Below are 17,891 nucleotides of genomic sequence, written 5' to 3' on the forward strand. Positions count from 1 at the left end.
CAGAAAAAGCACATTCTTTTGTTCTGGTATTCTGGGACATCAAGTTTGCCTTTCCCAAGTATATGCCCCTTCTTGCCATCTCGAAAGGTGACTCATCTAACATGGAAATGTTCAAAGTTAAATAAGTAGTTTTGATTATCTGCCATGTGTCTAAAGGCTCCACTATTGAAGTATCACACATCATCTAAATAAGTCTTCAAAGATTAATTAGATACAAGCAAACACTTTGGCTCATTCTTCTTCCAAATAAGCTTTTGCTTCTTTACAGACAATGAGCCGCGTGAAATGGGTACTTCAACTAGCACTATGTATCACTATTTCAGATCATGTAGAATTTTGGTACACCATTGTATTATGTGTCTAAGAGTTCTATAGTAATGGAAATAACATCGTGGTGAGTTGTTAACTTCTTATTTGACATTATCAACACAGGTTTGGTGGAACATTCACCTAGCTCTTTGCAACTTGAGGCTTTTACAAAAATAGTTGAGCTCTTCATGATTGCTTTTCCTTTATTTACATAGTCATTGTCTCTTTTGATTGAATTTTTTTCTTCTAACATTAAATATTTCATCGAGCTTGCCACTAATAGTATTGAAATTTTCAAGTATCAGTTTGGTAGTTGCCAACTCCTTTTAAGTTTTCACTGGATTGTCCAATTTTTCAGCAAGCAATAATTCTTTGGCTTTTATATGTTTGATCAACTTAGAGTTTCCCTTTTTCATTTGTATGTTTTCTTGTAATGATCGAGCATTTACATCACATATTGGTGTTTTCTAGGTTTTCATAAGCTCATCTATTTAATTCTTCATATGTGTTCACTTTTGATCTTTTAACACATTTTTTATAAAAGACACATAATTATTTAGGTAATCCTCATCAGTTTTAGAGTTGCTTGAAGAACTTTCATCACTTTAGGTCATGCACAGAGAGTTTTTCTTATTTTTCTTCTTTGTAGTGTTAGCACACCCGACCTGAATATGTTCATAACCATGACACTCATGGCACTCGATTCCCTTTTTCTTCTCTTTTTTAGTTTATTCTTTGATAACAACTCCTTTATTTTTGGCCTTGAGATTGTTTTTGGAGACCTCCATATTCTTGAATCTTTTTTACTGCTTCTTGAAAGCTCTATTGAAGTTTTAAGTAAATAGAGAAATATGTTCTTAAAATTCTTTAATCACAGTAATGTTTAAAGAGGGCACTTCATCTGTCACTTGTAGTACAATACATCTTTTACATTTGTACCTACTTCACTTGGTTTCATCCAGATTCATCTCAAAAGTGTAAAAAGATTCTATTAACTCATCATTCTTTAGAATTTCAAGATCTTTGGCATTTTCGATGGTAGTCAATTTGATCAAAAACCTTCCAACCAGGGATCTCAGAACTTTCTTTACTAATTATATGTTGGAATATTCCTTTCTAAGGGTGAATGCTTGATTTGATAGGTCACACAATTTAGCATAAAATTCACCAATGGTTTTTTAGTCCTACATTCTCAAGCCCTCGAATTTGGTAGTCAATATTTGCATCTTAGATTGCTTGACTGTGTTGGTTCTTTCCTGAGTTATTTAGAGAATATCCCAAACTTTCTTTGCAATAGTGCACTTAGAGATCCTCTTGAATTCTTATAGGTCAGTACTATAAAATATGACATATAGTGCTTTAGAGTTGGCATTAGAACACGTTCTTCCTCGATAATCCACTTTAATTCAGATTTGGAAACTCCACCACCTTCAGACTCAACCATAGGGGGTTGCAAACTAGTGAGCATTGAACATGATGCCCTCTCATCGGTAAACTTAATGTAGTCCTTCATTCTTGCTTTTCAGTAGGGATAGTTACTACTTTCCAACATAAGGGGATGGGTAGTCAAAGATCTTTCCATTGCTAGCAATCAACAAAACCAACAATCATCACTAGTTATGTGAAGTGGATAGCTCTTATATCAACTATTGAAACCTAATAGTTACTAATTCCTTATAAACCAAAATTTGAATGGAAGTGCCTAACTATAGTGGCCATTTCAGTTACCACTATTATAAAGAAATAAACAATAAACACACAAAATTGTGTACATTGTTCAGTTTCCCTACCTCTACGGAGCATAACTCAGTGAGTAATTCCACTATCTTAAAGCCACAATAAAATAAGTGAATGAAGCTCTATCACTCTCTTAGTATAGTAGCTACAAAATAACAGAAGTAAAATACTAATAAAGTTTAATGTAAAGTGAACTAATAGAGATTCATTCTTTAAAAATATCTTCAATGTGGTCCCGACCGATTTTTCATAATCCAAGGGGTTTATTTATTTTATCCGGGCCAATCCAATCTTCAAGGATAATTACTTTAAATGATTGGTTTTCAAAATCAGGCTTCTACACATATACAATATTAACACAATTTAATGCCTAAAGATTTTGTTTTAATACATTACCAACTCCAAATATGGCAAGTTAGCATACTGTTGCATAGATGATGGAAATGGCCACTTTTGACTGGCAATTAGCAGCCCACTTCAAAAACTTGCCTCAATAAGTTGGTTGGTATTTAACCATAACTCTTCTTTATCTTTCTATGTTTACTCCATTATTGATTGGGGATGGTTATTAGGACATTGTGCCTTTAAGATTTGTACTTATTCAAATTGATTCATCAATAAATCTCTATTTATTACTTTTTAATCTATGCACATGTGTCCTCTCTCATTTAATGCATGTAAAGCAAATATCATCTCACCAATTACAACTGGTTTTAAACTAATGATAAGTTACACAACAAAAAATGTTTTGTAATGTAGAAGATAATTTATATTAGTGGGTAATCGAAATTAAGTCCATAGTCCATGGGATCACTATGAGCAAATGATTCATGTTAGGATTATTGTGTTGTCTATAAGTACAATTGGGGAGATAACTTCTCTTGGGTATTGGAGTAGGATTGACTTCCAAGATATAACATAGATGTGATTGTTTAAGTTGACAATAAATTGGACTGGACTAAGATGAATCAATTCTAAATTCGTTTATGGAATGATTGATCGCGATTTTCGTGTGACAGGTTTTAAATGTTTATAAAGAATCTTTCTTAAAACTAACTATTATCACGATGTAGGCAAGTGTACCTATCGAACAGTAGTATAGTTTTAGCAAGACCGGATTGTCAAACCCAAAGGAACTAAAAGTACTAGTAATGATTGTCTTTTTATTATCTAGCCAAAGAATAAAGGGGTTTTGTTTTAACTAACTAATTATCTAAACTAAGAATTTGCAGAAAGTAGAATTGGGGGATTACTTTTGGAAAATGATTGAATTAAGACAATACCTAAGGAAAAATCCACCTAGACTTTACTTGTTATTCTGGCTCCGAACCGGACGATTTATTCATTTAACTTGTCCCGGAGAGATCCCTAAGTTATGTTATTATCCCTATTCAGGACTAATAACGTCTAATCCCTAGATTGAATAATTGAGACTTTTCTCTAATTAACACCCTAGGGTTGCATTAACTCGATCTATGGATCCCCTCATTAGGTTTCACCCTAATCCGGCAAAATCTTGTCACCCTATGTCTAGGCGCGCAATCAACTCCACTTAATTCTGACAAATGTACTCTTAGACAGGGTCTATTCCTCTTCTGAATAAGAGCTTATCTTGAATCAGTATCCTGGGATATCAAAACAAGAATTAAGAACACATAATTAAGAACAAGTTAAATATTTATTATACAATTCAGAAAATAATAACAAGATTCGTCTTAGGTTTCATTCCCCTTAGGTATTTTGGGGATTTAGTTTATAACTAAAAAGCAAAACATCTCAGAAGAATAATGAATACAAAACATAAAGAAAACCCAAAACTCCTGAAGGGAAATTAAGGGGAGATTTTCAGTCTTGATGGTGACTCTAGCTTCTGAGATGGATCAATCGGCTTCCCTTGAGCAGTTCCCCGCCTCCTTTTCTCTGTGTCCCTTTTCCTCTTTCTTTAGGGCATATTTATAGGCTTTAGAATGCCTAAAAGCCCTCAAAATTAGCCTTTTCCGAATTGGACTCAACTTGGGCTCAGCAGAGACATGCCCGTATGACACGCCCGTGTGCAATTACTTTAGGCTGTGGTCAAGCCTGTTAAATAGGTAGGAGCATGTGGTCTACCTATGTGAGTCTTGCTTTGATTCTGTCAAATTGACACGGCCATGTGCTCTACTCGTGTGAGGAAATCCAGGCCGTGTTGATTTCGTACTTTGGCCCATTTTCTTAGTTTTTGGCTTGTTTCTCATTTCTTTCGCTCTCCTATGCTCACCTAAGTATAAAACATGAAATTAAGATATTAGAAGCATCGAATTCACCAATTCTAAGGAAAAATCATCCATAAAATGTGTTAAGCATGGGGTAAAAATATGTATAAATTACGGTTTATCAAATACCCCCACATTTAAGCATTTGCTTGTCCTCAAGCAAAATTCTCAACTCATAATCAAAATAAATTCTTCTCAACCTATAATTTCTATCAATAATATCTCAAAATAATCCATAGGTAGTCATACATTGAAAATTCAACTGAAAGAACATCAAAGTTTCAAACATTCCAAGTTGAGTATTTAATCATGCAAAACTTTAGGCATCTCTCCTTATCCAAGTGGTTACCTCGATTCGAAATCTCACGGAGTTTAACATCCTCACTAAAGATTCACTCAAATCACTCAAAGTGTTTAAGGACAATGTAAGTAGCACTCATCTGTCAATATGAAAAGTTATTACCATAGGCTTGCATGAAAATCATATCTCCACCACTATAAATTGAGATGATCCATCAATCAAAAGGTCTTTAGAGGGTTGTAACGTGGCTTTGGTTAGGGGGTGTGGTCACAAGCTGAAAGAAATTGTTAGAATCGAGATTGAATTGAAAAATCACTTAACTAGAAAAAGATTTAATCATCACTTGAGTACAATAGAGCTTCTTCTCAGAATATCGAATTTAAAAACTTAAGCTCAAAAATAAAAGATTACTACTAATGTGTATACACAATTTTTTTTTAAGAACATGTTAAATAACATAGACTAACTATTAAGAACAAGACATAGCTGAGTAACTATTTCAATTCAAATCTAGAAAAAAATAGGGATCAAATTTAATTTAGGGGATTTCAATAATAATAGGTTAAGGGTTAATATTACGGGTAATACAAAAAAAGGGTTTTCAGGCTCAAAGGGGTTTGCTAGGGGTTAATTTTGGAGGTAGGCTTTTCATGGCATGAGTGGGTTAATCCTAAGTGCCCTAATCATTTTGACATATCAAATCAAATGGTGTGGTCTTGACATGCATAATCAAGCAAGTTTTAGAATAACAGTTTAATACTGACGCACTCAAAGCAATAATAAAAGTGAGCATGAAAGAACTAATAGATGTTCAAAAGGCTCAAAAATCTCACAAAAATTATGGCTTTTTGATGTTTAAAACTTGTGAATTCCAACTCAAAGTAATACCTAAACTTTGGGGAAACAACCTAAAATTTTAAATTCTTAAAAATCAACTTATCATGATTGATTCTCTAATGTCCTAAAGTTTAAACAATTAATGCATAAATGCCTATGTTTTAATTCAAGATATATCAATAAATCATAAATTAATCAAAATTTATCCTAAATATGATATAAGAGCTTTTCAAGAGAACAAGGCAGTCATTCAGGGATTTTTCTGATAATGAAATGAATACCCCAACACTTAAGATAGACATTGTCCTTAATGTACAAAGATAGATATAAGAATATAGAAATAAGATAGGGAGAGGAGTGAAACTTCTTGAGTGATGAGTGAATTTCCTTGGACTGGAGTTTTGGAGAATAATCGACGTGAGGGTGGAGGAGGATACTCCGCAGTGGTAGAGGTTCATTAGTCCATAAGTCCTGCGCCAAAAGACTATTATATCTGAAGTTGGTTATGATCATGGTCGAGCAGGACATGACAGTCGTGGAGAACCTTTTCCAATAGAGTTTCGAGTTCCTGAGTATTAGTGAGCTCTTTCTAACTGTGATAAAATCAGGAACTCTTTTAGGAAATATATAAGGAAGGGTAAGTACTCAATAGGAATTAGCCAAAATTAAAAATTGTAAAATAATAATTATAAGTCCTAATAAAAATAAGGTGAAAGAAAAATAAAAAGTAGTTTTAAAATAAAATAAAAATAAAAACATAAAATAATAAATAAATGTTTTTAAACATCTTCATCGCTAAATGGTTCGCGATTTAGGAGTGGCGATGAGATGTGGAGGTGCTGACAAATCTGCTGTAGAGTAGCATCAATGTTGTCAAATTGTTGAAAACACTGCTGCTCGAATCTACTGAGGCGCTCAAAGATGTCAGCATATGAAGCCGCCGCATAAACTGGACGAGAGGGTGGTGATGGCTGAGATGGTGGGTCCTCATGCTGTGGGGAGACATCATCAGTAATGTCCTCGAGGGCCTCCTCCTCGGTAGATTGGGAGAGACGATATTGAGGAAGGTAGGTTCCTCGGTGCTTTTTGATCATTCTCTTGCTAAGCATGCTCGAGATGCCTTGTGGAGACATCTGGCCAATAAGGGTAAAGGATGATTCTTGGGTCGCGGTGCTGAAGAGCCCGAAGTATCGAGCCAATCGCGTCACATAAGGGCCAATAGAGATAACCTCCTTCCTATGTCGTTCCGTCTGGTGTTGAATAGCGAGGGTAATGAAATAGGCAAGGTCGATGACGTACCCGTGCGACATACAATATAGAAAGTAGGCGTCGTGAATATTGACGACGCCAGTGCTCTCTCACCTTCCTGTTATCGTGTGAGCCAAAATAGCATGTAGGTACCTCAGAGATGGAGAGAAAGCCGATGCCTTGGAGCGGCTAGGATTGTAGGTGGCCGCGTCTGGTACTAGTGTATCCCAGCACCGTGAAGGAGAACGATGGATGTGGCGGTTGAGATCATGTAAGTCATTATCCTCCTTGAATTCCTCCGTATATAAACCCAGTGCAGTACCGAATTCTGGGACGCTGAGCTGGCGGACTAATTCGCCTAGTCGAAATTGTACTGTACCGGGATCATCGTAGTTCATCATCACTGTCTGAAGATGAAATGTGGAGCATAATTCCATCGTGAGCTCGAGATACGTCGGCTCGATGATCCCAAAGAAAAGCTCCCAAGGGTTGGTGGTTAGGAGGGCCCGAATCGTATTAGCCAACTGAACTTGTTCTACTGCAGCCTAGTCGATGCAGCAGCCCGTAATTAAAGGTCGGGACCGGAGTATTTGGAAATGTTCTTCTTGAGGCTAGATAGGGAACCTTAGGAAAGGGTGACGAACTTCCGCGATAGGATCCGAAGAAGATGAAGCTCCTTTTTTTTTCTTTGAAGTAGGGACAACGACCTTTTTACAATATGAAGACGACATTGTATGCCTGCAATTGGAAACATTAATTCGTTTTGATGAGTAGACAGGGGAAAATGCGACTAAATTCGAAGAGAAAAATTCGTAAATATGTTCTGCCAAATTACTAAGTTTAGCAAAAACAATAAGTTCAATGACCTATTTTTGTAGTATTAGCATGGTGATATAAGTAAAAACGGCAAAGAATGAAATTTATCATACTATACGAATGAACATAAATGTCAACACAAGAGGCATGAATATTTCAACTATCCTAACCATGAATATGCACTTCTAACTAATCAAGTGGAGTAGAGAAATCATGTAATGAATAAGAATTTGAACAAGAAAAAGATAATAAATTGTTCTATAAATGACATTTGAGTGATAGAAAGATGAAAATAATATGAAAAATATAGATTACTATGATAAATAACATTATAAATTAGTGAAATAAAAGAGAAAGGAGTAAACAAACGCTAAAGGAGAGAGGTTAAGTGTCGAAAATGCAGTTGGAAGCGGCACACGGGCGTGGTTAGGAGGGCGTGTAGACTTCCAGCGGCTAGGGTTAGGGTTTTTTGGGTGAAGAAGACAATGAATAGTGCAGCCTATTTATATATTTTGAGGAACATGGCCAGAGAACACGCCCGTGTTCCCCAATTTTTGCCCGTGTGACTCGCGAATTTTGAATTTGGGTGCGTCTGACTTTTAGTCCACGCCCGTATTCCTTGGGCGTGTGGGTGCACACGGCCGTGTCGCACGACCATGCCTGGCTTTGTTCACTTCTCCCACGCCCGTGTATGTAGGCCCACGCCCGTGTTCGTTTAACAGGTTCGACCATGGGTTCTAAACACGGGCGTGTCGCACCCCCGTGTTGTTTTGGCAGGTTCGTCCACGGCCATGTCGCACGACCGTGGCGATTTATCGTAGCCTGTGCTGGGGAAATCTTTCCCCTATTTTCACACAGCCCTAAGCATGCCCTTGTGCTTGGCCGTGTCTATGTGGAAAAACCCTTATTCAAGATCTCTGTTAGTAAGTTAGGTGTTAAATACTAAAATTTAAAGAAATTAATATTGTTAGTGCTCGGGTTACCTCCCGAGAAACGCTTATTTATAGTCTAAGCTCGACTTACCTCTCTATTGAATAGTCATGGTGGTTCGAGGAGTTTATACTCCTCATTCTTGCTATCATTCTCATCAAAATAAGGTTTTAGACGGGTGTTGTTTACCTTAAAAATTTCAAACTTGGGGTGACTTACCTCTACTATACTGAATGGGAAAATGCTAAGTACTGTAAGAGAAATTTCTTCGTTCGGTGTGGTAGTGACAATGTGAGGATCTGCGGCATCTAATAAGACTTTATCTCCAACCTTAAGTTGACGTGAGAAGGTGTTGAGCTCGTTCTGGCGTAGTTTTGGTTTATCATGTATTCTCAGTTTATGCGTCCGCCATTCATCTAGCTCCTCGATTTGTAGCCTTCAATCTTCATGAATAGGTCCTCTGCTACTACTTGATAATGACTCATGTGCTTCCTTCAAACTCATTTCCTGCAAAGTAGGTTGTACCATATTGTCAGTTTTAGTAGAATAGTTTAGACGATCACCTTTAATTTTCGATGTGGCGTCAGAATTGTGAGCTTGAAGGGTGATTGTTTCGTCTCCCACACGGAGTGTGAGCTCACCTGTGCCAACATCAATAATCGTTTTAGCAGTTGCTAAAAAGAGCCGTCCCAAAATCAAAGGAGTGTTGCTATCCTCCTCTATGTCTAGAACAATGAAGTCAATGGGAATTATAAATTTATCGAATTTAACTAGCACATCTCCAATAATAACCCTAGGGAATCTTATAGTTTTATCTGTTAATTGAATGCTGATCCTAGTCTGTTTGGGTTTCCCAAGACTAAATTGTTTGAACATTTTGTAGGGTATAACGTTAATACTAGCCCCTAAATCAGCTAATGCATTATTAACATCTAAACTCCCAATTAAGCAAGGAATTATAAAACTCCCTGGATCTTTTAGTTTTTTAGGTAGTTTATTCTGTAGAATAGCTGAGCAAACTGCGTTTAGCTCCACATGCGATGCCTCGTCCAACTTCCATTTATTTACTAAAAGCTCCTTTAAAAATTTCATTGCATTTGGCATCTGCAATAGAGCTTCAATAAACGGTAATTTAATATGTAATTTTTCTAAGAGTTTAAGGAATTTACCAAATTGTTCATCTGAACGGTCTTTCCTTATCGCATTGGGGTATGGCACACGAGGTTTATATTTGACATTCTCTGATTTGTTTTTATTATGAACTACCTCATCTTGACCTCTGCTTACCACAGTTTCTTGCCTCGATTCTGGCTCAGGCTCAACAAGTCCTTCTTCATCTTGAACATTAATCGCGTTGAGCTTTTCCCTTGGGTTGGGTTCAGTATTACTTGGCAAGCTACCTTGTGGTCGTTCGGAGATTAGTTTGGAAAGCTAGCCGATCTGAGTTTTGAGCTCTTGGATCGATGCTTATTGATTTTTAAGTGTTTTCTCGATGTTCTGGAAATGGGTTTCTGACACCGAGATACATTTAGACAGTATCTCTTCAAGGTTCGGTTTCTTTTCCTGTTGATAGGGTGGTTGTTGAAAACTCGAAGGATGTTGTGGCATTTGATTTCTTTGGCCGCCCCACGGGAAATTGGGATGGTTCCTCCAACCTGTATTATAAGTGTTACTATATGGGTTATTTTGGGATCTAGAGTTATTGTACCCATATATTAAACTTGTTCCTCCTCAATGCTAGGGTTGAAGGGTTGATACTCTGTGCATGCTCCTCCTTCATTTGTCTCGCACCTCATTACTGGATTTACCTGAGTAGAACCAAGGAAACCATTAATCTTTTAATTTAGAAGTTCTACCTAATTTGACAGCATAGTAACTGAATCGACGTTATAAACGCCTGCTGTTTTAGTTGGCTTAATCCTCATGACTTGCCACTAATAGTTATTCAGTGACATCTCTTCAATAAACTCATAAGCATTTTCAGGTGTTTTATTATTTATGGTTCCGCCAGCAGCTGCATCAACCATTTGTCGAGTCGAAGGATTCAGGCCATTATGGAATGTTTGAACCTGTAGCCAAAGCAGTAACCCATGATGAGGGCACCTTCTCAGTAAGTCCCTGTATCTCTCCCATGCATCGTAAAGAGTTTCTAAGTCCATCTGCACAAACGAAGAGATATCATTACGTAATTTGGCCGTTTTAGCCGGCGAAAAATATTTTAATAGAAATTTTTCGGTCATTTGTTCCCAAGTAGTGATTCCTTGTGGTAACGAGTTCAATCACTATTTAACTTTGTTTCTCAATGAAAAAGGGAATAACCGAAGATGAATAGCATCGTCAGAAATACCATTAATTTTAAATGTATCGTAGAATTTCAGGAAATTTTCCAAGTGAGTGTTCGGATCCTCATCCTACAAACCATCAAACTGAACAAATTGATGTATCATTTGAATAGTGTTAGGTTTTAGTTCAAAATTATTTGCATTAATAGCAGGCCTAACTATACTTGACTTAGTTCCTGTTAAAGTAGGTTTAGCATAATCATACATAGTATGAGGAGCAGGATTCTGATTTACTAGTTCAACGTGTATTGCAGGAGGTAGTTGATTGTCTTGGTTTTCAGCCATCTCTTCGGTTGGGGTTTGTGTATCATCCTCTTACTCGTTCTCTGTGTATCTTAAGCTTCGCCTTATTTCTCTTTGGTTTCTGTGAACTGTACGATCGATTTCTTCGTCAAAAAGTAGTGGTCCTGACGAGTTTCTTCTAGTCATAAACTATAAAAACCTGCCAAGAGAAAGAAAAAGTAAATTAATAAATAATAATAAAATTAAAATTAAAATTTAATTTCAAGAAAAATAATTGGCTAAAGTAATAAAAATTGAGTGTTCCTAATATCTTAGTTCCCCGGCAACGGAACCAAAAACTTGATCGCGATTTTCGTGTAACAGGTTTTAAATATTTATAAAGAATCGTTCTTGAAACTAACTATTATCACGATGTAGGCAAGTGTACCTATCAAACAGTAGTATAGTTTTAGCAAGACTAGATTATCGAACCTAAAGGAACTAAAAGTACTAGTAATGACTGTCTTTTTATTATCTAGCCTAATAATAAGGGGGTTTTGTTTTAACTAACTAATTAGCTAAACTAAGAATTTGCAGAAAGTAGAATTGGGGGATTACTTTTGGAAAACGATTGAATTAAAACAATACCTAAGGAAAAATTCACCTAGACTTTACTTGTTATTCTGGCTCCGAATCGGACGATTTATTCATTTAACTTGTCCCGTAGAGATCCCTAAGTTATGTTATTGTCCCTATTCAGGACTAATAACGTCTAATTCCTAGATTGAATAATTGAGACTTTTCTCTAATTAACACCCTAGGGTTGCATTAACTCGATCTATGGATCCCCTTATTAGGTTTCACCCTAATCCGGCAAAATCTTGTCACCCTATGTCTAGGCACGCAATCAACTCCACTTAATTATGACAAATGTACTCTTAGACAGGGTCTATTCCTCCTCTGAATAAGAGCTTATCTTGAATCAGTATCCTGAGATATCAAAACAAGAATTAAGAACACATAATTAAGAACAAGTTAAATATTTATCATACAATTCAGAAAATAATAACAAGATTCGTCTTAAGTTTCATTCCCCTTAGGTATTTAATAGATTTAGTTCATAACTAAAAAGGAAAACATCTTAAAAGAATAATGACTACAAAACATAAAGAAAACCCAAAACTCCTGAAGGGAAATTGAAGGGAGATCTTCAGTCTTGATGGTGACTCCAGCTTCTAAGATGGATCAATCGGCTTCCCTTGAGCAGTTCCCTGCCGCCTTCTCTCTGTGTCCCTTTTCCTCTTCCTTTAGGGCGTATTTATAGGCTTTAGAATGCCTAAAAGCCCTCAAAATTAGCCTTTTTCGATTTGGACTCAACTTGGGCTCTGTAGGGACACACCTTTGTGACACGCCCATGTGCGATTACTTCAGGCCGTGGTCAAGCCTGTTAAATAGGCACGGGCATGTGGTCTACCCATGTGAGTCGTGCTTCGATTCTGCCAAATTGACACAGCCGTGTGGTCTGCCCGTGTGAGGAAATCCATGCCGTGTTGATTTCGTACTTTAGCCCATTTTCTTAGTTTTTGGCTCGTTTCTCGTTCCTTTCGCTCTCCTATGCTCACCTAAGTATAAAACATGAAATTAAGGCATTAGGAGCATCGAATTCACCAATTCTAAGGAAAAATCATCCATAAAATGCGTTAAGCATAGGGTAAAAATATGTATAAATTACGGTTTATCAATGATTTACTTATGACATTCATTGTGTACATACTTAAGTAAATTAAAGACTACATATGTATGGCTCACATACTTAGATACAATAAAAACTTATACATCTAGAAATAATAAACAAAAGTTTGGTACGTTGGGTATATAACTCATACATGATGAAACTTCACTTATAGATATTAGAATCATTCTCAAATAAAGAGTTAATGGTATCCTTTCAATGATATATTACTAAATGCTTTACCTTAATGTGTGCTTGAATAAAATTGTGTCACGATTGGTGTTTCCTCATGTCCCATCATCTTGAGGGGCAATAATAAGGAAACAAGATTTTAAATCTTGATTGCTATATTCCATCAAAGGATGATTGCTATATTAATAAAGGATATGATATGTTAGCTCCTATAGCTTGTTAAGTCAAAGGTTGGTCGATGTTTTTTTCTTTTTCTATTTTGAATTTATTCTCTTTTATCATCTAACTGTCTATTTTTTTTTTTTTTTGGTTATGTACTTCCATTATCATGTCTTTGAATTTCTTGTATAAAAAGGATGTATGTTATTAATAATAAACAAGGCATTCCATTTTTGGTTCACCTATAATACTATAATTGATCAAGTTTTCATGACATGAGATGAGTAATAACTGGCACAAGGAGAAAGATAATAACTGGCACAAGGAAAAAGACCGAGCTAAGGCAATAACAGATGGCAATAACAGATGTCCAATACTTCTTCTCAATCCAAACAAACAATCAAGGTGAAGTCAGGAACTGTTTTTAAGGGTCAAAGATAACACTAGAGATTATTATGGGTTAAAAGTAAATGCTTTATGTTAAAAAGACTTGAATTAATTTAATAACTTTTTGGAGGGACTAAAAAAAAAGTTAAACCATTTTATAAGAAGTGGCCTTGGATTCGCCCCTTCATGAAGGTCCACATTGTGCCACAATATTGGCTCACAAATCTTTACTTATAACATTAATGGTGGCAATACATGATTTAGGAAAAAAAAATCAAACAGTTGAAAATGTTTTCTTCAATCTTTTCTCCATCACTAATCATTTTACAAAGAAAACAAAGCATCAGAATTGAAAAGAGAAACAAAATCTTAAAGTAAAACTAAAAGAAAAAACGGCAGGACATGTTCACACTGTCTACCTAGATAAAATATTGACATGGAAGTGTAGCTAGACACTAAAGCAGAAGGAGCATTAGGAGAAAAGCAAAGCATTAGCAGCAATCATGGGATTGTGCCCCTCAAAGCCATTATCATCCACTTTATGTCTCTCTCCTTTCCCATGATAGTCGCTTGGCTCCCACAGCCAAGAACACATGTAATCCTTCTCATCCCAAAGCTCACTTCTTGGAACAACATTTTCCCACTCCCAATCATCAACAAAGTAAAATGTTGTTGAAGTACATGAACTCAAGTCCCCACCACTATCTGCACTACAGTTCCTACTCACTGTTTCCTCATTATTAGCTGAAGTTGTGTGTGTTTTCATATTACCACTGTCTTCTCCTAGTTCAGTAAACGTCAAATCCCCACTTGGCTGTAGCAATTCACTATCCAGGATATCATTAAACCACTCTATCTCACTGCTATCAATACTCTCATGTGGTGCTAAAATACCAGTCCCTTTCTCAGCGTTGCCACTAGGGCACTGCATTGAATTCTCTATGGTTCCTTCCTCACTGACCAGGCTCTCTCTCTCCTCGCTTGAACCCAACATTCCTTCAACAACGGTGTCTTGACAAGGACTGGGTACAACATGGGTTGTTCTCTCCTCCAGTACCATGCGATCTTCAATGGCAGTAGTGGACAAGGTTTCTTTTTCTAACAATGGAGTGGATGGGATTGGCACAACTTCATTAACACAAACGTTTTCAGCAGGTTTATTTGAACAACTTCCAGTATCTTTCGCGGTACTGCGGCTTTTGATTTCCTTCATCGACCCTTTGCTATTTCTACCTCCTTTCCGCTTAGCAATCACGGCCGTCTTGGTGAGGTCCATGATGACTGGCATGCTTTGAGTTAATGGCCTTCTAAAGCTATGGATTTTTCTACTCAAATGAGAGTTCCAATAGTTCTTAATCTCGTTGTCTGTTCTTCCTGGTAAGTAACTGGCAATTAAAGACCACCTGCAGGACAACAGGAGCAAGAAAAAGGAAGAGTATTCATTTCACGTCAAAACTGTGCAATAATCCAGAAGACAAATTTCAGCAAACGAATAACGAATACATCAAAAATGGACTTGGAATGCCTGATGCTGTGGAAACTATAGAATGAAGCGAGGAACCTCTTTATTAATTTGCTTAATTATTAAGTTTGATGTCGAAATTTTTAAGGTTTTTGTTTTTCAGAACTCAAAAGTGTTAGTTAAATTATTAATTTATCAACTAATAAAATAAAAACATAATAACTGATACTGACATCGTATTTTTTTTTGTTTTGGTATATATAAAGATAAAATGTAATTTCATAAGGCCAAATATATATATATATTAAATAAGGAGACTTTAAAGCTGAGCTGATAAATAGACCGAAAGAGACAGCGAAAAGAGCTGAAAGAAATAAATGTTTACAAAAAGTGGAGAAGTAAATTATTCAGGATGACAGCTAGTACAAACCTATCTCACCCACATAGACGCTTCACACGCATGTATATTTTAGTCAAGCATGGAAAATTACCATCCCTCAAGTAAGATTAGTTAGGGTACACACATTTTGTTTTCTAGGATCTTTTTAAAGGAGGAAAAACAATGCCGGGCACTCACCTATTCCCCAAAGTAGTATGCAAGTTAATGATGACTTCTTCCTCTTGGGAAGTAAAGTTTCCCCTTTTCAAGTCAGCTCTCAAGTAATTAATCCACCTTAGTCTGCAACTCTTCCCACACCTCAGTAATCCTTCAAATGCCAAACCCGTACACAATCAATACCCAACATTCCAAAAGTGAAATGAAAGGTAGCAAAAACATAGAAATACAACATGAAAAACGCAAATTATACCTGCATTCTTTGGTAATGATCTCCAGGAGCCTTCACCGTTAGCTTGAATATACTTGGTCAATAACACATCCTCTTCCGCCGTCCATCTCCCCTTCTTCAACCCCACTTTTTCGCAACAAGGCGCCCTCCCCATCTCCCTATTTGTAACTGCCACCACCAGCTTGTCAAGATGGGAAATCAGGGCCAAAATGCAGATAACTTGGTCTATCCTTGGCTAAAATTATAGAAGGAAACAAACAAATTTAGCAGTTTGACTTGCGGATAGTAGCAACAAAAGGAACGATAGCATTAAAACTTGATTTTCGCAAGCAAGTGTTTATTTGGATTATCTATCTATATAAAGGTAAAAGCTGTAAAATTATATAGAGAAGGACAAGGGGGGAGAGGCTTGTGGTGCCGCACGTGATTGGAGGGATTCATTTGTGGTGACACATGGCGCCACGTATGGCCTGAGTCGAGACTAATAGACTATAGTCGTGGCATCGCTGCCGTCCATAGGCTAATCAAAGGTATGCGTCTCCCACGTCAATGGCTTGATGCCGCTCGTATAAAACTGATTTGTTGGACTATGTTATCAGGCAGTCATCTGTTTATATTAAATGTGAAATTAAATTTGTTTTTTATCGTAAACGAATAGCTTTTTATTCATTATAAAGTGTTATGTCATGCGTTAAAAATAATGACAGCATGTTATTGTTTTTAATTAATTTAAATTAACTAATAGATAAATAATAAAGATTATATTATATTGACACTTGATCAAAGCTCTTGAATAGAAAAAATAAGCCTTCCTAAGGCTATGCAATTTCTTTACCATTTCCTTATTAAAATAAGCCTTCCTAAGTACTTTCAATTCATTGATGATATCATTGAATCTACTAGACATTTCTTTTATGCTCTCTTTCGACTTCATCTTGAAAAGCTCATAATCAAGTATTAGAATACTAATATTTATTTCCTTGACTTTGCTTGTTTACACTTGTCCCAAATCTTCTTAGAACTTTGACATTTGAACACTCTACTGCACTCATTAGGCTTTAATGTACAAAAGAGGTGTGCATAGCCTTCAGATTAGCTTGAGCCTTCTTCTTGTAGCCTTTCCACCCATCTTCAGCCTTGGGCATCTTCAAGTCAACATTTGAGATTATCCTCCATGTATAACAATCACATGCTTGAATGAAGAGTTTCATCATTGTCTTTCAATATGCACAGTTCTCTCCATTGAAGTAAGAAGGTCTCACAGTGGATTGACATTCATCCGAACAAGTTAAGCCGAAATCTTATGTCATATTCAAACCTGGTATTTTTTCTTTAAATTACTTCTTCTGGAGGTGAAAACTTTGATGGTGAACTAACTTTGATACCAATTTTTAGGCTAGAAAATACTAAGAGGAGGTGACTTGGTATTTGAAAATTATCTACATTTTTTTCTAAATGATAAGGAAAAGGAAAGAAAGCTTGCACAAATGATTTATAGTGGTTCAACCCCAATTGCCTACCTTCACTACCTTTGTATACTTCAACCAATGATTTTCCAGTTCATTATACTTGAATTGTTACCTTTCAAGGAAAAGGTATAACCTTTGCAATTCCTATATTTTCTCAAAGGTCAAGATAGAACCTTCTCCTTAGTTTTTTATGGCTTAACTAAAACCCTCTAGCTTGTACAAAGGCTCAATTAGAAACCTCTCTAGTCCCTCCAAGAAGTTGGATTCATGTTTTCTCTTTAAATGATTATCTATTTTCTATTGCCTTATGGTTGTTATTGTTTTCAACCATCAAATTCTTTACTAACCCATCCATATGGTAATAGAATATTGTTGGTTTATTATTTATGTTTGTTTTCTAATTCCAAAGTAAAAAAAAAAAATGTCATGCTAGATTCATGTGCTTTTGGACCATGAGTAGTAGTATCTAGTGATATTTAATGTGTTGGTTTTAGAGATTGTGTGTTTGTTGAGTTAACTAATATGTTGTATATTGTATTCTATAAAACCAAAATCAAATTATTTTACAATAATTATCATGATGGCTTTTTGTGAATACATTAACTATGAAATGTACTAATAGGGAGGTTGATTGCTTTGATATTTGTAATGTTTATGATATTTCTATAATTGTAATATATGATATAGTTGAGAAGTTGGTCTTTTCAT

At 36.1% G+C, this 17,891-nt stretch overlaps 1 protein-coding gene and 1 non-coding gene across 2 annotated transcripts; one reads left to right on the forward strand and one right to left on the reverse strand.

Annotated features, from left to right (window-relative positions):
- The first annotated feature begins 10,515 nt into the window (after positions 1-10,515).
- On the forward strand, positions 10,516-10,622 carry LOC128296078 (small nucleolar RNA R71). Its single transcript, XR_008286626.1, has one exon. It is a non-coding gene; the product is annotated as a small nucleolar RNA R71 (small nucleolar RNA).
- Positions 10,623-13,661: 3,039 nt separating this feature from the next.
- On the reverse strand, positions 13,662-16,311 carry LOC108486029 (myb-related protein 315). Its single transcript, XM_017789852.2, has 3 exons — positions 15,736-16,311; positions 15,504-15,633; positions 13,662-14,867 (listed from the first exon to the last, which is right to left on the reverse strand). The coding sequence occupies exons 1-3, from the start codon at positions 15,866-15,868 to the stop codon at positions 13,937-13,939; spliced, it is 1,194 nt and encodes a 397-aa protein (XP_017645341.1). The 5' UTR covers positions 15,869-16,311; the 3' UTR covers positions 13,662-13,936.
- Positions 16,312-17,891: the final 1,580 nt, after the last annotated feature.

This window comes from Gossypium arboreum, chromosome 7, assembly GCF_025698485.1.
Source record: "Gossypium arboreum isolate Shixiya-1 chromosome 7, ASM2569848v2, whole genome shotgun sequence".
NCBI classification, from domain to species: Eukaryota; Viridiplantae; Streptophyta; class Magnoliopsida; order Malvales; family Malvaceae; genus Gossypium; species Gossypium arboreum.